The following is a 21,158-nucleotide window of genomic DNA, read 5'->3' as shown; positions in this document are numbered from 1 at the left end:
CTGAATAACAAATTGACACCCAAACATTCTGAACATGCTTTGAGAACAGATAATGACTAGAAGTATTAAAGCTCATGGTTAATTTCTTCTCCAGAACCATCAAACTTAAGCCCCAGTCATTACATTAGGTCATAAAGTTTCTAATTAGCCATCAGCTTAAAGGCTATTGGCTGTTTCTGTGTCTAGAAACTACGAATTTGAGGACAAAGCAGCAGCTACTGTCCTCTAAAGTAATGCTGAGTTAGCACAACATGAGTATCTGGAGTCATGGAGAATACAAAGGAATTGGTGACCCAGGGAGATACTAAATTGGAAGCATCACCATATTGAAATTAGGTTGAGAGCTGCTTTGCTTACCTTTCCATAATCACAATCTAGGAAGAGATCAGCAAACATTTGCCTCCACATATCATGTTTTATTGCTCTTTGGAAGTCATCAGCACACTGACAGAGATGCTTCAGCATTTGTTGGAACGTGTCATTTGAAAAATTTTCAGTGAAGCAATAGACATACTGTGGGGAGAAAGCAGGAGTGTCAATGGTTAGATTTCTTCAAGTATTTTCACCTTTATTTGAGCTCTTAAAAACTATTGCCTGCAATGAAATATCTGTGAATTTGTAGTTTAATCTGCAAATGTGCTGCAAACTTGGTGTGTGGGTGCTACACTGCTTTTGTTCTTTCTTTCCAAAGCAGCAATATCCTCCAGGCAAGCCTGGGCCCCTGCTGCACCAGGCTCTGCTCAAATGCATGGTGAACAGTTCCTTTCCTGGCCCAGAGGTCACTTCTCATGTTCAGTGATTCAGAGAGGCTAGATCAGAATCCCTCCTAGGAAATGCCATGGCTTAGGTTAGGTTATCTCAGGGAGGAGAGAAGTTCTCCATGGTTTTCTGCAGCACTTAGTATTTCTGACTTCACACCCAGGGAGGCATGTTTGAGCCATTAGTTCTTGCAGAACTGACAGTCACTCAATTCTCTAACACCACAAAATGTCCACTGGCCACAATGTCAGTGTTTAGGGAATCAGTCTGGATACAATAAAAAAAAAGGAAAGAACTTTTAGAAAATGTGCCTGCTGTCACCCAAGTCCTCTGACACTGGGAATACTACTGACGATATTTATTTTAAGTTCTAGCCTTGGAGACACTTTAACACTTTGGATTTATAGCCATGTGGTTTTTATGAGTAAAAGCAATATGGTTCTGAAAATGTGGTGTGCATGACATAAATAATAATGGCCATCAGAACAAACCACAATCCCAAAGCCTGCACTGAATTATTACAGGTTTCTGGAGCCAGCCACAGTAACAGGGAGCCCAGACAGGGAAAAGGAGGAATCTGCCAAGCACAGAATGGTTCCCATTACCCCATTTTCAGAGTGTGGATACCTGACAGAAGGGCTAGGACATCCTGGACTTGTTGAAATGCTGCACAGGCATTAACAAACTGAAATATTAATATATATTATTATTATTCATGTCTATATTGCATAGTTTCTGAGTACATGGGACAATTGGAGAAGGGAGGAAGAGCAGAGAAGCAGCAGTGAACAGGCTGAGCAGTGGCTGGTGGGGAAGCAGAACTCCTAACACAATGTCATGTTTTTTCTGCATTTCAGCATAATGAGCGAGGATGTAGGTGGGTTGGAGAGAAGGTGGCAGATCTGGGGCTACGTGTATCTACCAGCTTTTCAGAGCTATAACAACCCAGAGCCCGGCGACAGATGAACCTTAAAGATGACAGCAGCTGGGAGGAGGCAGGTTGGACAAGCAACTTGTTATTTTGTATGTCATCTTGATGACACATCCAAGGGCTTCTGTATTAATGCTGCTGTCTAACAGCTCCACAGAACATTCTTGAGGAGAGTGTTTGGCTATGTGGGCAGGAGGAACTATCACAGAGTCATGAGCTTTTCTTAGCTGCTGTGTGTAAAGCACTGCACACGTAATAAGCATTCATTTATTTATTATTAACCAAGGGATTTTAACACCCATCAGAAGAAAGCTGACACACCTTCTTCTTGCTATCCAGTGTGAGACCTCGTTGCAGTTTGTGAACACATCATCAATAACAATGGACCTTTGCTTTTTCTGCCTGCTGATCTCAATAGAAATCAAGGAAGCCACATGCAACCCTGACAAACAATCCAACCTTTAAAGCCTGATTCAGACCCTACAAAGGTAATGTGAGTTTTTCCCTGGGGGTCAACAGCTTTGTGTCAGGCTGGAGGGGGTTCTGCATGTTAGAATACAAAGCCTGTGAAATAAACTATTAAGAACCGGTCTCTGGGATTTAAAGGCTTTTAATATAAATGACCCCATGAGCTTGTCAAGAAGGATGTAAAAATTCAACAAATTCTGCATTTCTGCAGAAAAAACCCACAACCCTGAAATTCAACAACAGCAACAATGTGTGAGGTCTCTCTGCTGAGTTTCTAACAGCCTTTAGGTAACCCAAAGCTGCACTGAATTGAAGGGGAAAAAAAGCACCATTTAATTTTAGGGTCCATTAAAAAGCAATGATTTCCACATGTGAAAGAGCCTAGACCTGTGTGGAGAAAGATCATCTCTGTTTTGGTGGATGATGCAAAGTGATGCACAGAGGTAAACTGTAGCTGAGAAACAGCCCTGTGCTGAGAGCAAGGTCTGTAATTATGGAACAGCTCCCAAGGGAAGTGATGAAAGACTCATCATTTGATTCAATTAAAACTGGACTGGAAAAAGCATCAGAGAATATATTCTGAGAACAACATTGCAGGGGCTGGTAAATCACACAGATTGACAGTCCATATCTACTGTACTTCTGCTCTCTCATGTCATATTTTTAATTGAGTTAAAATAAAGAGTATACAAAATATATTGTAAAACATTTTTCTAATGCTAATGGAGCAGGAATTCATACAGTGCTTATACATGTTCCATACAGGTTATGGATTGATGCTTCATTTCAGTGACAAAAGCAATTCTCTGGGCTCCCATTATCCACAGTAGTTTTCTTAATTAAATGCAGTTATTCTGAGGTTAAAATTAAAAAGACCTCATTTCATGCTTAAAAAAGCCTTCAACAAGTTTTCATAAAAATGCATCTCAGTACAAAATACCAAACATGTGAGACTCCTGAGAGCAAAGAAAGCACAAACATCACACATGGTTGCTTGAAATTAGTCTCTGCACAGCTGCTTTATACTCTGTTTTTAATTATTGTAACAGCACCCACTAGCACTGCTGCAATTGACAGTCTGTCATTATTTCTATTCTAAATATCCTTTTCCCAGGGTTAACTACTCAGCCATAAAATTTAGCTCTGTCATAGGTAGAAGTGGCTGGCAAAGTCTTGGCCTGGAGAGTTTCTCAGTAAACACAGTTGGAACGGATTTGGTTGTTTTCAAATTGAAGAAGAGTAGAGTCCAGGACAAAAACGCTAGAGCTTCTCATCCCAGTTCACCACTTGTTTGTTTTTACTAAGGTTAATAGAACTTAACCAGACATAACAATACTCTGGGGACAGCACTAATTACCTCAGGCTAGTGGTTGTACTGGGACACTGAACCTCCCTTGAGCAGCCAAGGCCAAATCTGAGCTCACAGGTTTCTTGGGACTTGGACACCCTAGAAGGGAATGGAGAGGGATGTCCTAAACCCCACTGCTTCTAGAGTAGCTTCTCAGAGAGTGGTACAGGCTGCAGCTCTGAAGAAAACAAAATACTTCCCCTTTGCTGGCCAGAAGGGAAGTGTTGTGATAGCAGAGGATGGAGACGGGTGTGGATGTGAAATGTCCTGATACAACCAGTTACCTGAGATGCTGGAGAAGAGAAGCCCTTCACTTTTTCATCTTAGCTGCCTCCAGGGAAATACTACTACTTTGTGACAAACATCATACTCTGAATCACATGCTCTTATTTCATTCCTCACCTCTTTGAATTCATCTATGTTTACTTTTTTTTCCAACGTGTTCACAATTTTCAGCTTCCTGTCAGAGATTGCTAGTAAAAAATGAACAGATATTGGTTTAGAAAGCCAACAGTTATGGTTTTGCATATTGTACATATTTTTTGCAGGTTGTTATCTTTCATTGACTCTCTTTTCATGGTGGATTACGCTTATGTGAGGTTATCCTACACAATAGCTGAAGCATCTAACTCTAGAGGCTCCCTAAATCTGATTCTTACTTATTTCTCTTGCTGAGAATCTGCACTTACCTTTCCAGAACTGTATGGTCATAATCTTGACATATGTTGGTACAAATTGCAATGGTTTTAACTGTACTTACAACTAATTATGTGAAGGAAGAAGTTATTTTTTATTTAACAAACAGATAAAAGAGCTTTAACATTCCAGGGATGTGGCTTCTGCTTTGCAAGAGTAGAATCTGAAAGTCAGTAATTTTCCCAAGAAGCTCTGTGGGAATATTTTTATTGATTATGATGTTCAAAACTATCTTCTGGTCAGCTTCTGGGCTGCTATAATGGAACTGAGGAGGTATGTAAAATGTTTGCATAGATTTTTGAATGAAGTCTTTGAGACATGGCATTTCTGTTGGGATTATTTTCCTGTTCTTTCTTCTACAAAACATCAGGAATAAAGAGAAAATTCACCATAGATTGCATTTCTCTCTTGTTGCTTAAGACATTCCTAAGCTGTACATTATCTTTATTAAACTACAAAACAAAGCTTAATGTTCCATTAGTGTATATCAGATACTATTAAATTAAATACATTAAGAAATTGAGCTGGATTGTTGCTGGAATAGGACATGAAGCACCTCCAGCACCTCTAGAGCAAAGATCTGGACAGAAACTTCCTTCTCAGCCTCATATCCCAGTATCTGTTCATACTGGAGACCCACAGTCAGCACAGCAGGAGCACAGGGCTGTATCTGGCATTCCCACAATGTGCTGCCAGTCCAGAGGGATTACTCAGAGGAACAATTCCACAACACAAAAAGGGCTGAGCAAGGGCAGGCTCCAGACAGAGGTGACTTCAGCTGCAAGCAGCAATGCACTCTGGAGGGTCCCTGCTCATCCCATCCCACAGTTTGCCTCAGAATCCAGACCACAGAAATAAAAATAAAGGAGACACTGAAAACTTACCTTCTATCACTTCTATGGGAGTAGAAGGAATGAACTCTGGAAAAGACTTCAGGGCGCTCTGAACCTACAAATCAGGGTAATAGTCAAAGGCCTGTTGCATGAAGACAACAGTAGGCAATTATTAAAGTAAATTACCCAGAATAATTAGTTGTATGGGCCAGCAATGCTCCTTACCACACAGAGGTTAGGGCCTGTTAAATGTGGACCTTGCCTGTGTTGTCCTGTGTGTAACCACAGGACAATTTCCTAGGGCCCTTATGTGTCTTGTGAGAAAGATGCTTTTACCAAGAGATGTATGAGAATTGCTGCAAATCTCATCTTCTATGAGCGGCAGGATCTGTTTGTATGAGTCACAGGGGTAGAAAGATTTCATGGAGGCCACAAGAGAGCAAGAGTGGCTGCCCCGCGACCTTTGAAGGGGATTCTGAGGGATAACCAGCTGCTGCTGAGGTATGTATCCAACATTTAGCTCCCCTAGTTACCATTGCAAGGGGTATTCTGCCACTGACATCCACTCTCCACTTTTTGAACTGAATGGCCAGCTCCTCCTTTCTTATCTCTTTCATCCTAGACTTCATCTTTTCCACCCGCTCCCTTTCCTTACGTTGTTTCTTTGCCTCAGTCTTCATCCTGGCCAGTCTGTAGGACATGGGAATAAGGTTTAGAAAGATACCATCATGCATATATTTAAGACAGATTAAGCCTACCCTGAAGAACAAAAGGAAAGGAAATAACTTCTTACTGGATTTCTTGTCCTTCTAGTACAAGCATATTTTTTTCCAAAGAATGACTAGTGTGACCACTGGACTAGATATCAGTAACCTGTGTTTTCAGAGGGCAGCTCCAAGGAGGTGAGAGTGTTTAGATTCAGACATGCATCATGTCCTGAAATCCAGTGTAATTCTGCTTCTGAAGAAATAACCTCTGAGTGTCAGATATGTGCATGAGGAGAGAGTCTCTTGCAGAGTGTATAGTAGACATTTAAGGAAAAATGATCTGTACAGCTCTCCTAGTTTGTGGAGTTTCAACAGTGACGAATTTTACCTTCATATTTACAATGCCATTAATTATTTATTATTTAGATGTCCTTCAGTTTGTTTTCAATTTCAGCAGGAACAGAGGTGCCTAATTTTGCTACACTTGATTTACCAACAAAATTGCATCAGTATGCACTTGTCTCTAAGCCTAAGTACCATTTCACACGAGCACTTCACTGCCAAGGAACAATGTTCAATGAAATTTCTCAAGCAGTCTCACACAATAAAGTCCTTACTGCCTTAGGACAGGGATAATACACCAACCTTTCCATCATTTTGAACACACAGTTTGCAAGCTTGGTACCTCCTTTTCTTCTTCCCTCCATTTCATTTGCTTCTCTAATCACCCAGCCATGTTCTCCCCAATCCTCCATTTTACACAACAAAAGAACAGAATAAAATTGATCTGATCTGCTTTGGTTTTGACTTTGTTCTTTTTATAAACTGGAAAAAACGTTTAGGAAGTTCAAAATGCTTAAAGCCAAAGGATCAGTTCATCTGGGGAAAACACTTCTGCTCATGGAGGCTGCTGGAATCTCTGTGTTGAAGCAGCTGCCCTGCTCACCTCTGCAGCTTCACCTACACCCTCTGCAGTGACTCAGAGCACAGGGAACTGCTCCTCTTTTGTATCTGAGAACACACTAGGCCAGAAGTTATATTTTAACTAGCTATTTCTGCTCCCATTTCCCTCCGTGTTTCACTTATTGTGAAGATGAGCTGATCCTGTTCCTGTGCTCTCCTGTTGCTATAGGGTCATCCTAGAAATTATAAACCAATTATATATATATTTTAATTAATAGAAAGCCCTGTTTAACATGTCACAGCAATACACTTTGATCATAGCCAGTTTTACCACTAGGTGCTTGTCTTTCATGGCCTTTTATCACAGAGGTTTCTTAATGAATAACTGGGTCCCTTAATCAATTGTGGGCATTGCACAAGTGCCTGCTGAGGCAGCTCAGCCTCTGGCACTTTGATAGCAGGGGAAGGGTAAAATAATGTCCTGTCTCTGCCTCCTTCACAGACATAGCAAAGAGCAGGCACAGAGCAGGTACCAAGCTAGCTGGACTAACAGATTTTTCTCCAATGTATGCTACAGACAGAAGGAGAAACCCAGACCATCTCTAGCTACAGTTTCTTCTCAGGAGTGGTCTGCAAGCTGAAAGCAGAGATAAGGCCATGCCAGGACCTGCCAAGGGCTTGGGCAGCAGTTACACTGGGTGCTGCACGTGCTGCACCTGCTGCAGCTTTGCATTTATTTCTAGGGTCCTAAAACACCAGCAGCTGCATCCTCTGCTTAGTGTCCCTGGTGCGGGACAAAATGTCTCCTAGACAATAATGGCAAAACAGGCTAGAACAGAGCCAGGCACCCATTTCAAAGTGAGCTCATTGCAGTATTAGACATTTCCAGAAGAGATGAGATGGCAGTGAGGGTGACTTCTCCCTGCAGAATGAAACATGTTCCTTCAGGAAGACAGCCGCCTCCCTCCCACACAAGGATGGGTGACTCAGGCTGAAGGACTGCCATCCCTGGACAAATAAACTCTCTGTTTCAGGTATCAATCCATCTGGATAAGGAATTTCTCCCATCTGTTCTCCTGCATGCCTTGACTCCCAGTCAGGTGGCAGTTAAGGAGAGTGGAGGAAGCCTTCCAGAGCTCACTGAGGACTGGTAAGATTTCAGAAGAACCTGTGGTGAAATCCTGCCGTTCCTGAAGGTCATGTCAGGGCTCCTGGGAGCTTCACTGGGGCCAGAATTTCACTCCTTATCTTTCTGGTGCTTATGTGAGAGATCCTAAGCACAGACTGGCATTTCTCTTGTAAGAGTTTCTTCCTGTTTAGAAAGCCAGTGACTCACATGATGGCTGTAAAATCCTCTGTGCTGCTGTGGTCTAAGAACCCTTGGCAAATGTACAACACAGCCATCACAGAGATGTAAATCCGGAGCTGCTGTGAATGCAAATCCTATGATACTAATACCAGTGGATATGCAAAACCTGCTGCAGCTATGGCTGCATAAACCCCCTGGCAGTGCTGTCTGCAGAGAGATTGGTTTCTACAAGTCTTGATAGTCACTTCCTTTGCATCAGCTCTGATAGTACAATTAGAGAACCTCCAAATGTAAACATGGACTTAACAGCCAAGGCCAAGTAACATGTCACTGGTAGCCAACACTTTGCATTCTGCAGGAAACTCTGACCTCTCCAGAAATCAGCTCTAATTCACAATGAAACATAAGATTATACTAGCAGGGGGGAAAAAAACAACCCAGAACCCCAAAATCAAACAATACCAGCCCAAAACCCCAGAAATATTTATGAATTTTAATTTAATTTATTTTGCAAAATAAAAATGAGATACTGTTCTGAGCTTCCTGCATCCAGGTGTCCCTCTGTGAAGCAGTATGAATGATGAAACAGGCTGCAGAACAAAGGTGTGGCAAGGCTGGCATCCTAAACATCCCCTCTAGAACAGTCTGCTCTAGAGTGAAAGTTCACTGAAAAAGAAGAGGTTTCCCCACATCATTCATTTCCATGGACTGGCATTGAAAAAATAAAAATTAATCAAATAAAACTAATTTTTTTTTTTTTTACCAGCTCTGGTTGAACTACTCTATGTGTGCTTATGAAGAAAAACCAAAAAGCTGAGCTATTACATGCTGACCACAGTCAGTTATAATTATTTTTATCTGTGGGGAAAAAGGAGGTGACTATATGAAATCCAGGGTTGTATTCACAGAAGGCAATTTTCTATGAACTGTAAGAGTATTGGACTAGAAATGTAGAGAGAGAGAAAGTCAGAGCAGTAGAGAGAGATATAACATATTCTTTTATTAATTATAATAGTGGGAATGTCAATTAGCTTCATTTAGAGTAGATGCCCAAGACATGTCAATATTTTACTCCCTTAATTCCTGATGCTGAAACCCTGAAACCAATTTTCAGGCTGCATGTGCTATTTATGCAAATAGGAGAGACAGCCACTCACACAGAAGTCATTCTTCTACAAACACAGATCTAGAATAAAGTGATCAAGTAGTGAATGAGTAATTTCAACATCATTCACAATCACCTCTGGGTCATCTATAAACACAGACGTTCACCTCTATATTTTTCTGAATAGAACAGTGAAAATCAAAGCATTATTGTTCCCCTAATGCACTCGCATTCTAACCTTAGTATATTGTCAGATGCCATGGGACCCCTTTCCAATATTCATTAAATATTATACTCAAGCAAGCAGCCTAGAATACATCCCAGACATAAACAACATAATAAAATATAAAACGGTTTCTACTTTAAAGGGAAAAAGAAGCTGATGGGAAAGGCCCAGTAAAAATCCCAGGAGAAGGAGTTTCTACAATGTGCCAGGACAATATTGTTGTTGGTTTGGTCAAAATAAATCATCCTTAAGGAGGTAAAAAAGGTTATCTTTTTATCAAGTTTGGAAGATACAGAAGAAATTATCTGAAGCGGTATTTGATACTAACACCTGTCCTAAGGAACTGCTGTCACCAAGCTAGACCAGTTTGAAAGCAGTTTGCATTCCACATATGTAATTAAGATAGAGTCTAAAGAGGATTTATATACTTGTGAAGGGAAAAATATTGCCTTAAACTGGACTAACTAGTATTTCATTTTGTGTGACATGTTCTGGCATTTGTCCTGCTTCTCAGGTTTTATGGAAAACAACTGCCCACTCTGGCACTGAACTCCACAAGGTTCATTTTGTTTGAAACTTTGCCAGCCAGGCTGCAGTCACACCACTCCTTTTGTAAAACAGAGACCAAGACACCAGCTCTGGTCTTGTGACCAGCCACACTTTCAACTCTCTCACCTTTCTGGTGCTGTACCTGGCACCTGAGCTTTTAGCTCCTCTGTGACCATCTCCATTCCTCTCAGGTAGGGGGTTGGCTTTGTAGCAATACCATAGTGAGGGTTATGTCTCTTCAGATATTCTCCAAGAAAATTAATGGGGTTAAATGTGGTTGACTCTTCATCTTGTGCAAGCACATTCTTTCTTTCCACTTCCAGTAAGAGGTATTCCATTCCTGGAATTAGTGTAGGTAGGAGTTTGTCAAGCAAATAGATGCGAGAATCTAGTGACACTTTCACTTCACTGAACCACTCTCTGGTCAGCAAGTCACAGGGTTCCCTCTTCTTCACCTTTTCTTCTTTTGCCTTTTGTGCAAGAATCATCTTCACCTTTGTCTCCTGCAGACTCAAACATCTCTGCTGTACCTTTGCATAAAAACAGTCTTTCCATAGAGCACCATCACTAAGACACGGCAGCTTATCATTCTCATGATCTCTCTTGATTTCTGTGTCATGGCTGCTTTTACCTTCAAGACTGGCTTCTTTTAGACGCCCAGGTTGAGCTGCTGCTTCTGGCTGAGCAGCCATACCTCTGTCACTGTGACACAGAACAAAAGCAGCGTGTTACATTGTACCAAAAGATGCAGCAGAATCGTAGCAGATGACATGGGAAGAAAGTCTATAGTTACAAATTAATTCATATTCTTTTTCTATGGTATTTGTTTTATTCTGTTCCTGCTGCTCTGTACTCTCCAGTAAATACAACTCTTTTACTTCAAAGATCGGTGAATTATTTATAAAGATTAATTATGTATCACAACGGCCCTTGGAGACAGAGCAACTAAATAAGTGTGCTCCTTTCTTATGGGAGAAGAAACTGAGACACAGAAGAGAAGTGATTAGTTTCAGGTCACTTAGAGATTCAGAAGCCAGGCTGTGAACACTGCTCGGAAGCCTTGTCCCCCAGTTCCGACCAGTGGATTCCTCTTACCCCTGGTATTGCTATTTCTGTTTAGGTCTCATTCCATGTCTCCAGAAAATCCAGTGGGTAAGAGACAAAGGAATCAAGTAATGGGAAATACCAGATGCCTACGAGCAAGATTTCTCTACAGGCCACCTTCTGCTTTGTCTTTTCTGTATCTATGAAAAGCAGTGAGGAAGCTTGTCCCATGGACTACTTCATTTTAACTTTGGCAAATATTTTTTTCCTCTGGACATTTTGTTAAGGGAAGGAGAACACAGGTGCATGGGTCAGTTGAGCTTCTACAGAAAGGGAAACTCTATACCATGAACTCTGTAATTAAGCTGTTCACAAGCACTTAATCTTGTAGATTATTCTGTAAAAGACAGACCTACAGAGAGCTGCAGACATCTCCCTTTACAGTTTCCCCAACTCCCCTGTTTTCTTCTCAAAATGTTCATGCTGCGAAATATCAGGAAAAACCCAGTTGCTCACAAGGCACAATTTGGAAACTGTTGCTGTGTCTCCACACGTCTGCATCTGCCAAGGGATTTACACATACAGGATGCAGCAGAACCTTGCCTAAATACTTGGTTCGAAGCATGTAAAATCAGGTAAAATCATCCCCATGTTGTATAAAACCCAGCTCAGAGCTAAACAACAGGAAGGGAAGGGTGATGCTGACAGACAGAGCCTAATGCCCTTCCAAATTCAAGATGAAACTCCACTCTGAACCTGCTGTCACATTATCCTTCTCAAGCTCTTCTTTAAAAGTGCTTTTCACAAAGGCCTTGCAGTACCCCTAGCCAGACCATTGCTTTGGATGTGTTCTGCTCTCCACATTTAAGCATTTGTAGCTGTTCTGAAGAGAGTTCAGCCTTTCAGGAAATGCTTAAATGTGATCTGCAGCCCTCCTGGCACACAGATGGAATTACTAATATGTTGACCTTCTGGTTTATAACCATTGTTTGAGTTCAAACACTGCTTGGATAGGCAGGATGCTTCACAGCCTGAATTTCTGTCTGTTTTCTCAATGGACTTGTTGCCATCTTCTGGTAATTTGTTCTCAAAGATGATAACCTGCTAGGGAGTGAGATGGATTTATGGATCCAGCTGCCTGCCTGAGCCATAGAGAGGGCTGTAAGATGTGAGCTGGTTTTGCCACAGAAGGACATGAGCTGCAAAGGAGTCCCGATTTATAATGGCAGGAAGGGGAACTTGTCAACCCTGTCAAAACTGTTCTTTGCTTAGGTGAGCTTCTTTCAATAAGCTGCAAACCCAGACTTTTTCTGGTTCAAAGCAGGGTGTTAACCACATGTTCTGGTCACATTCCAAATCAGCTGGTTTTGTTGTGCCAAAATAAACTGTTCTTGCAGTTTCAAATACTTATGTTATTTTTTAACATCTTTTATGAAACCACTCTGCAGTTCCTGTGCAATGTCACAGTGACAACTGCACTCTGCTTTAGGAAGTGGCTGATTCTGAATGATGATGAATCTATTTTCTACACTGCTCTCAACTATTTGTTAGGAGGATTTTGAGGATTAGTAAATGTTTATAAAGTATCTCTATGTCTCTGAAAAAAGCAAAACAAAATAAAAAACAACAAAGTGTGACTGTTCCATCCCAAGAATGGAAGAGCACAGGGAACTATGTCCACTGCTTTAGTGTGGGACAGATAAAAAAGAATAAGAGGGTACAGAAGAACATACACACAGAACATAACTGTTAAAATAAACAACAAAGGAATGCTAGAATCAGGACCTGAAATGTGGAATTTGTCAAGGATTTCAGGGACACACCTCTAGTTTGTACAAGACACAACTGGCTGATAAACTTCAGTGCTGATTTATATTAGGTGAGAATTTTGCCCATAATATATAGAGCTCTGGTGGCCTGTGGCTTTGCCAAAGGGAGGCTTGATTGTCCAAAGAAGAGCAATCATGGTGCACAGAGACAAACTTTAGAAACACTCAGGCAATTTGAAATGTGATAGGAAGTTTCCTGTAAGCCTTTGTTCAAGCTGAAGGCAAGATAAGCCTTTCATTATTTAGTAGGATGCCACTTTCCTGACTCCTTTTCTGTGGGAGAAATATTCTTGCTGGAATCCCTGCAGGTACAAAAAAGATTATCTCTCCATTTTCTGTACAAACCCCAAGTCTGCTCATAAATAAGATTGTTATGGTTTCATTGTTATCCTGTTAGGGAATTCTGAGGGTGGGACAGGGCCAGGAAAGCCTAAAGTTTGTCTAGGTAAATATTTGGGAGATAAGTTTGAGTTACAAAAGTCTTTTCAAAACAGAGTTCAATCTCTTTGATGCTCTATGGCTCAGAAATAGTTTTGCCTTTCCCTACCACGCTTCACAGAGCATGTTTATCTCCTCAGTCACAAAGAGCCCAGTACCCTTTTCCTACATGATCTTCTTTTCAATACAATTAAAATTTAAAAAGACTTTCTCTTTTGCTTTCTGAAGCTTTGAAGAGCTGTTTTTCTTACCTTTGGAGAAGGTATCAAAATAGATCTTATGCCTTCTGCTTTCAAAGTAGCTTTGCAAATGAACAGGAATTTAATATGTGCCCATCTGTTCTCAACCATCAAAAAAATCTCAGAGTGAGTTAGGGATTTCTCAGACCTGCTGAGGTCTGGGCTGTGAGTTGTACTCCTCTGTGTGTTTGCAGTTGCTAAGCAATAATCCCAAAGGTTGCTATGTGAGTCTCTTCCAGGACTCACAATTGCTGTAGGTTGTCTTTTGGCTTTGGCAGCCCAGCAGACTCTTCTGTACTGAACTTAGATGACTGCATCACATGACTGAAAATAAAATAAAAAAAGACTATGAATAGCAACAGACAACTTAAAGGCATAAATAGTCAGAGAGAGAATCCACAGATACCCAGTGACAGGAGGTTTACCTTCAGGTTCAAGGCTCACAAAGTCCACAACTGTCCCAAATCCATTACAAGCTGCACTGAGGAGTGGATTAACCAGATGTGAAAATCTGAGGGATAAAAAGAAATTAATTACAAACTCAATTTCAACATTTTCAGGCTCTCTCTTTTTTTTGTAAAGAACTGTGTTGCTTTGAAGCAGCCTTGCAGAAAAGGCATATGCAGCATTCATAAGGGGGAGTTTCTAGTGCCATTTTGTCAGACTGCCTTTAAACCTGAATCTAAAGGAATGTGATGAATCACCTCTAATGATTTCTCCTATAATCTTAAATAAGCAACAGAGGGAAAGGAGAAAAGACAAAAACATCTGTGCCAGCTGTTTTGGACTTAATTTATACTAATGTATAAATCAGGTGTCTGCTCAGTGATTTCCTTGGTGTTATGCAGGGCTTCCAATGGAGAAATTCATGGCAAATTTTGCCAGGAAACAAGGATTATCTAATGCTGGTTTTTCTGTGTATTTTGCACTGGAAGAGGCACGATCTCAGGATGGTCTGCCTGCAGGAAAACTGAACTGTGACTTTATTGTCACAAACTTCTGGCCACCTGTGCTAAATATCTCTCTGAAATAATGTTTCTTCTGGACACTCTCAAATACCACTGGAATGCCAAGCTTACCCATGTAATACTGTGCTGTAGACACTACAATACTGACTTGATTTTAGAATCTGGTATTTGCCTACAGAGAGGAAACACAGCACATAAAAACCCACAAAAACACTTAAGTCAACTTTCATGTGGAAAATACTGAGTAATAGATTATAGTTTCTTTGCTACTTGTTTGAAAAAATATGTATCAGAAGGAAATACACTCACTGCAGTGGATCTCCAAGATGTGTTGAAGTAGAGCATCAATTATGTCAATAAAATGAAGCAGAAAATTAGTGCACAGGACCAATTTAAAAAGAAGCTTTGAACAGGATTGTGCTCTTTTTGCCTCAAAGCAGTTTGCACATGATTAACTCCTGTTATCTCTTCTCCCAGGTGAGCTTGATTTTTCCTCTTTGCAATTCAGAATTCTGTCACTCCTCTGATTAACGTACAAATTTTGTTCCTTTTTTGGTATGAAACATCCATTTAAAAAATTTCCTCCCTTTTCTTAAAGTGATTTTTTTTTTAAACCCTAACTAAGAGAATGCAAATAGTGCTTGGGAGGAGGGATAAAAATGGCTCTATTTTGATTTTTCTCCAAGTGGAATCCCATGGGTTAAGCAAACCTTTAATGGCACCCTATTTAACTTGGCTGTTATCCCTTATCTGTTTCTGCTAAGCAAAGTGTATCCTTTTATTATGCCATCAAATACTTGCACTGTTGACAAAATAATGGGCTGAATCTGTCATCACAGATGTTTTGCTGAAATTGCCTCTTCTCTCTGTATTTTTTGGTGTTCTGTGTAAGATACATTTTGGGAGCCCTCAGTTGCCTTTTGCAGCTGATGCCAAGATTATGCAATAAAAGCCCCGACGTGTAGTAATAATAAGTTGTGTTAGCCAGAGAAATGTTTGCAGTGTATTAAAGAAAGAAAACACTCAGTTAGGGGAATGCAGACAAACTCAGCTCATGGAGAGCTCCACATCCTGGAAGTGAGACTGGGCTGGAGCTGCAGGTGCTGACCACAGAGCTTCCAGCATGGGGAAGAAGGAGGCCACAGGCTTCCAGTCTCTTTTTTGTACCAACCAAGCTGCTGTGACCACAGGCTGCCCTCTAATTGCTCTTTTCCATCAGAATACATCTGCCTTCTAGCTTCCTCCTCCACATTTAAATTCTGCTGCTAAAAAACACTGCACATGCAAATGATACCCTTCTAATGGCTCAGAGAACCCCTGCAATCTGTGATCACTGTAGTTAATAACTGATATATTGGACCTTTGCCTAACTGTAGATAGCACCTCCATTATTTACTTGTAGTAAATGGTGTTTTTCTTTTAAAGTGTTTGCTGTTCAAATATCTGGAAGAGCTACCAGACATATGAAAATTTAACCTAAGTCTATCTTGGAAGCTGGTTTAAATAATAATTTTTTAATAGAAATTCCTGCATGACTGTTGTTCAAAATCCAGCAGGAAACACCAGTCCCAGGTGAGGAAACTGGTGGAATACTCTGGGGACTTGTAGTCTTCCACCTACCCTCTGCATCAGTGCAGACTTATCTAAATAGAAGCTGCATGCCTTGAAGCAGCCCTGTTATTTGCAAGAATCCATTTGTGTGAAACAAAACAATAACCTGGACACTATGCTTTGTAGAAAAGTTAAGAATATTAAGATTCTTGTCATATATCAGAGAAGAAAAAGCCTTCTCATCCTCAAATGCATCTACCATGAAAACAGCAGCAAATGTAAATAAACTTTTAAATGGTTGAAAACAAAAAGGTTCCCATGTGCTCTGTTCTATTGTTGATCCATGACATTCTTTCAGTTAACATTTTACTTCTGCTTTTTCCTGAACTGGGTATGAACTAGATAAAAAGGTGACTAATATGGTCTCAAAAATACACTTTATGCAGTTTTTTTTCTATAGCTGGAACAAGTAACAGAGTTTGAGAAGTTCTGTTGAACCTACAGATAAAGCTTTTTTCAGTAGACACATCTCACAGTCCCACTGGTCTAGCTGTGTCATTTGGAAGTGTGAAAAAAACTGGTATGTGCAATTCCCAAACACACAGCAGTCCTTTTTCTGCTCAGACTTGCAGCTTGCTTTATCTATAATGGCAAAAGGATGCCTGGATTGGGAATTGTCTTTGCCAATCTATATCTACACTTCAGACAAACCAAAGCCACATCTGTATTGCATATTTGCCCACAGAAAAGATAAGGCATTCCATAAGTAAATGGGAAGGAGGGAGGGACTGGACTGCTCAGAAAAAAAAGAACAAAAACCAAGCAAACAAACAAAACCAAACCAAAACAACAACAACAAAAAAAACAAACCTGTTTTATTAGGAAGCTGTGGAATATTCAGAACTTGGGAGATACTAATTTAATAGGGGTCTGGAAGGCATTTTCTTGACCTTTATGTCATAAATCAGAGTGCTGCTAGCACACTTTCCATAAATACTGTGTTTCAAAGTAACAACAGGATGGCTGTGAAAGGCAGGACAATGCCTCTCTGATTACCTGTGGGTTTTGATTATTGTGCTCACATTTGCCATGTGCTCAGATCCCACTGGAGACTGTTTTGGACTTCTTCATGCTCAAGATCCCAGCTTGCTGTGCACTGCACTGCACTGCACTATAAACTCAGCTTTAGTCCAGTTTAAGAAGCCTGTGCTTCATCCTCTCCTGTCCACGAGGAGGCAAAATGCCTTCTTAGAGAGCCTGACTTCCAGATGGCAGTGAAGCCCAGCTATCAGAGCCGCCCTGTTAATTATTTTGACTGCAGGGCAACTGGAGAATAACCTAAGGAACTTCCATGTGGCTTCTCTGGTGTTTAGATTTACAGGGGCAAAAGAGTCTCATACAGTCCTGTCAGTCTGAGGAGCAGATGAAAGCAATACAGACCAAGTGCTTAAAAGAAATCAGTGGGTTAATACATATTTATCATGTGTGGGATTGTCATTTGATGCCCAAGACAATTCTCAATCCCATTACCTCCTTGCCAACATTCCCACACAAAGGTAGCACCAGAATAAATGAAGGCTAATAATGGTGCTTGTCCCTTTCTCTCAGACTGTCTAGCAGTACTGCATCCTGGGGATGTTTACATGCTTAAAATGTCAAGTACACTTACTAGATCAGGGTTTTTTTGGTGTTTGGGCTTGGGCATCGATGTATAAATGGGTGTTGGATGCTGGTTTCATGACAGAAGGAGTTACTGTTCCTCCCTAAAGTCACAGAACGTGAGCACTAAGGCCGGATTTCACCTCCGGGCAGGACGAGATTCCAAAATAACCCCATCACTCACATACCAGCGCACCCTGCCAAGGAAGCACGCCTGCCTTGGGTGGCCGCAGCCGAGCTGGCACACATATCCCCCCTCGCTTTTGGGGCCGAGAGGCCGGGATGACGAGACCCCTCCACGCAGGCAGCCCGGCCCAGCCCGGCCCAGCCCGGCAGCGCCGCGGCACGGCGGGGGTTAACCCGCCGCGGGGCGGGGCGGCGCTGACAGGTGGCGCATGCGCGCTGGCGCCGCATTGTGCCCGGCCGGCCCAGCCCCGCCGCGCCTCAGTCGGCGAGAGGCCGTTGGCGCGCGTGGAGCTGCTGCCCCCTGCGGCCGGCGCCGCCTCCGCTCCCCTCCCCGCCCTCCCGCCGCCGCCGCCGCCACTCGCCATGGAGTAAGGCCCCCAGCCGGCCGGACTGGGGGGTCCCGCCGCGCCTCGATGGCTCTGGTCACGGTGCAGCGCTCGCCTACCCCCAGCGCCACCTCCAGCCCCTGCGCCTCGGTGAGTCCCGCCGCCCGCCCGGCGCTGAGGGGAGCGCGGCGGTTGGTGGCCGTTAGGGTCCGGCGCGCGGCCGTGCGCATGCGCGCGCCAGACCGCTCCCCCCCCACCACCGCCCGCCGGTGCCCGGGCCCTGACAGCTCCGTCCGGGCTGCGGCCCCAGCGGCCCCGGCCCCCTCGGTCCCCGGGAGCGGGGTCAGGCGCCCCAGCCGCGCCCTCGCGTCGCTGTGGCCTGGGGTGAAGCGAAGGGAGAGGCGGGGGTCCCGGGTGGCCCCTCGGCAGGCCCGGGCTGGGCTGGGGGGCCCGGTGGGGCTGCGGAAGGGCTGCCGGGCAGCGCAGCCCCGGGTGGTTCCCGCCGGTCAGAGACCGCTCCGAGCCTCAGCCCCTCCGTAAAGGTGCTGCTGTTCAGTCTGCAGCGTCGGAACTGCCTAAATAAAGCAGCCGGGGTTAATTTTGTTTTCGTTGTGTAGTGGGAGAGAGGCGGGAAGTGTGCCTGGCCCCGAGCTGGCGCTGGTCGGGCTGCGGCAGCGGTGAGATATTTCATCTGACGGTACCTCCTGGGTGGCTCCAGCGCGTGGCCCTTCCTTTGCCAGGAGCCGAGCGTTTTGGTTTGGGGTTTTTTTTTTCCCCTTTTTTTGAATGCTGTGTACAGTCGGTCTCCCAGAGGCTGTGTCAAGCCCGGGACTGATGCGGAAAGGCCAGATTTCAGATCTCTGGGTGAGATGTGCAGCAGGAGCAGATGTTCTCCTCGCTGCCCTGGACCAGGAAGTGAGGCAGGCGGCTGCCGAGCCTTCTGGCTTTCCATGCTCTTTAAACTTGGGACGAGCTGTTGTTTTAGTACTTCTGTATTGTAAAATCCTGCGTGTTAACCCCTTCAACTGCTACCTGCTCCTTATCTGGCTTCTTTCTAACGTAACCAAGGATGAGAATGAAAATAGTGAGCCTGCTTCCGCTTTCTGTATGCCTAGGTCTCAGTTGGCTTTTTTCCTTAAATAAACCTCATGCATTGTAACACTGGTGTTATGTCTGGTTTGCAAGTGTTCAGAAGGGAGAATAATTTAAATCCCAGTTGCTTCTGTCATGGGGGGGAGATGGAAAAGCCAACTACTCTGAAGATACTTCTTGTTGTGTTAGGTAACCTCTTCTGAAACTAGATCAGCTACTTGACAGGTCCTGCCTGCCCTGACAGCATTTTAGCTGTCAGAACACTTTTTCCCCTCCTTCATTCCCATGTCTCTCCTAAGGTGTGTTTATTTAGCAACACTGATTAATCTTGCTTGTATTTCTCTGCTAGAAGTATTAATGTGCTGCATTACTTCAGATGTTGCTTCTCCCTTTTGACTTCTTTACCCTTTCCACTGTTCCTTTTCTCACGCATTTCTTGCATTTAAGACATTTTGTTCCAAGAATAGGTAGGTCTCTCTTTACATCTTCCTTTTTTCTCCCACTTGGAGGCATAACACCTTCCTTTATTAAATATTTTATATATATGAATACTTAGTTGTATTTTGTGAGGCTTTCCCATCTGCAACAGCCAAGCTGTTTCCCAGCCAATTAAATTAAATTGAATCTGTACTGATGGTTGAACACTACTTAGTTTTTTAATATATAAACAACTCCCTCCAGAGTCTGATAAATCCAGAGAATGCAGATTTCAGTGTATTTATCTAGATTCTCTTTCTTCAGTCTCACAGTAAGGAGGTGCATTCTGTACCTCTGGTCTGTAAGTCCTTGGTGCTCTGTGCAAAAATAAGTGTGTGACTTTTCCAGGCCTGATGTTGGTTCTCATTGTTACTTCTACTTTCTCACACTTTTCTTGCAGTCCAAAGAAGAAATGATATGCATCATATTCTGCCCTTAACTGCTATTGTTTGAGCACTTCTGCATTTCCTGTTATAACTTCCTAACCACACTTTTGGGTTTTGGCTGCCCTTTTAGCTTCTTGTTAGATAGCTGAGGTTGCTTGTTTTTCCATCCTTCTGTTAGAATGTTGTTAGCATGTGTGTGTTCTGCCTCTGCTACAAAGTTGTTGTTTCTTAATCACAAGTTTTGGTATAATTTCAGATGATGATCCTTCCTAGGCTGCTAAGGGTTTGAGAACAGAGCAGTCACCTTCTTAGTCCCTAGGAAAGCTTTGGTCCCCTGAGCTTGATGGATCCTTGTTGACTTCAGCAGGAGGACTTGATTCTTTCAGTTTTAAGTGAAATTGTTCCAACCAATCTGTTGTAAACTGATAGTAGCTTCCTCCTATATGGACTGATAACTACTTCCAGGTTACTTCTTTAAAAGAAAGCTTACCTTGCTAAATAATCTTTATGAGTAGTAGAAGGGTCTAACTTGCTGTGTGAAACCCTGCTGTTTCTGAACAAAGATTGTCTGGTAACTGTTGGAACTTTGCTGCTCCAGCTTGTGGGCAAGGAAGAAGCATGTTGGTGTGCAAGCACATGGCTCTGGCTGATTCTGTTTCCAGGTCACTAAGAATTTTGAGGACAGAATTGTATTATATTTTAAATAGTTCGATGTCTCTTTGCTTGAAAGGTAAACTTAGACAAGGAGAAAAGGTGAAACTGATGTCCTCAAACTGAATCTTGGCATTAAGTATGCCCTATAAACAGTTATAATTGGCTCTTGTGGATTCAGGGGAATAGCTGATCTGAATCACTCTGGAATTGAATGGCTTTTATTTATAGGTTTTTATCTTGTTCTCATTGCTGTGGAGCATCTCGTGAGCATTAATTTCAGAGTAGTTCATGCAAAGTGTTGATGATACATTTCCAGCCCTCTGGTTGTTTGATGACTTGTAAAATTCTCTAAATTGCCTGTCCAGACTTCTGCTGTCTGTTTGTTTTGGCCTTCCGCTATGTGGCCACTTTTGAGAAATGAGACTGCAGTCTTCACTTCTATACAGCAGAAAGTTGTCTCCTGATTTGCTGTGAT

The 21,158-nt window shown here is 42.6% G+C and overlaps 2 protein-coding genes across 5 annotated transcripts in view; one reads left to right on the top strand and one right to left on the bottom strand.

Moving 5' to 3' along the window:
• Window positions 1-13,890, bottom strand: part of EFCAB5 (EF-hand calcium binding domain 5) — a 34,211-nt gene extending 20,321 nt beyond the window's left edge. For 2 of the 4 annotated variants that reach the window (XM_051635463.1, XM_051635466.1), the window contains exons 1-7: window positions 13,810-13,890; window positions 13,631-13,708; window positions 9,961-10,536; window positions 5,569-5,725; window positions 5,087-5,150; window positions 3,909-3,979; window positions 358-513 (exon numbers count right to left, since the gene is read on the bottom strand). In XM_051635463.1, coding sequence (XP_051491423.1) covers window positions 358-513; window positions 3,909-3,979; window positions 5,087-5,150; window positions 5,569-5,725; window positions 9,961-10,536; window positions 13,631-13,701 — 1,095 coding nt within the window. In that variant the 5' untranslated portion in view covers window positions 13,702-13,708; window positions 13,810-13,890. Of the gene's footprint in view, window positions 1-357; window positions 514-3,908; window positions 3,980-5,086; window positions 5,151-5,568; window positions 5,726-9,960; window positions 10,537-13,396; window positions 13,709-13,809 lie in introns of all 4 variants that reach the window. The other 2 variants (XM_051635464.1, XM_051635465.1) reach the window with 2 other exon arrangements.
• A 4,245-nt stretch (window positions 13,891-18,135) lies between these two features.
• Window positions 18,136-21,158, top strand: part of SSH2 (slingshot protein phosphatase 2) — a 96,131-nt gene continuing 93,108 nt past the window's right edge. Inside the window, exon 1 of the mRNA XM_051635461.1 lies at window positions 18,136-18,224. Coding sequence (XP_051491421.1) covers window positions 18,162-18,224 — 63 coding nt within the window. The 5' untranslated portion in view covers window positions 18,136-18,161. The remainder of the gene's footprint in view (window positions 18,225-21,158) is intronic.

The sequence above is a fragment of the Apus apus genome, chromosome 18 (assembly GCF_020740795.1).
Source record: "Apus apus isolate bApuApu2 chromosome 18, bApuApu2.pri.cur, whole genome shotgun sequence".
Classification (NCBI taxonomy): Eukaryota; Metazoa; Chordata; class Aves; order Apodiformes; family Apodidae; genus Apus; species Apus apus.
The sequence above is the reverse complement of the archived record's forward strand: the minus strand, read 5'-3'. Positions and strand labels throughout refer to the sequence as shown.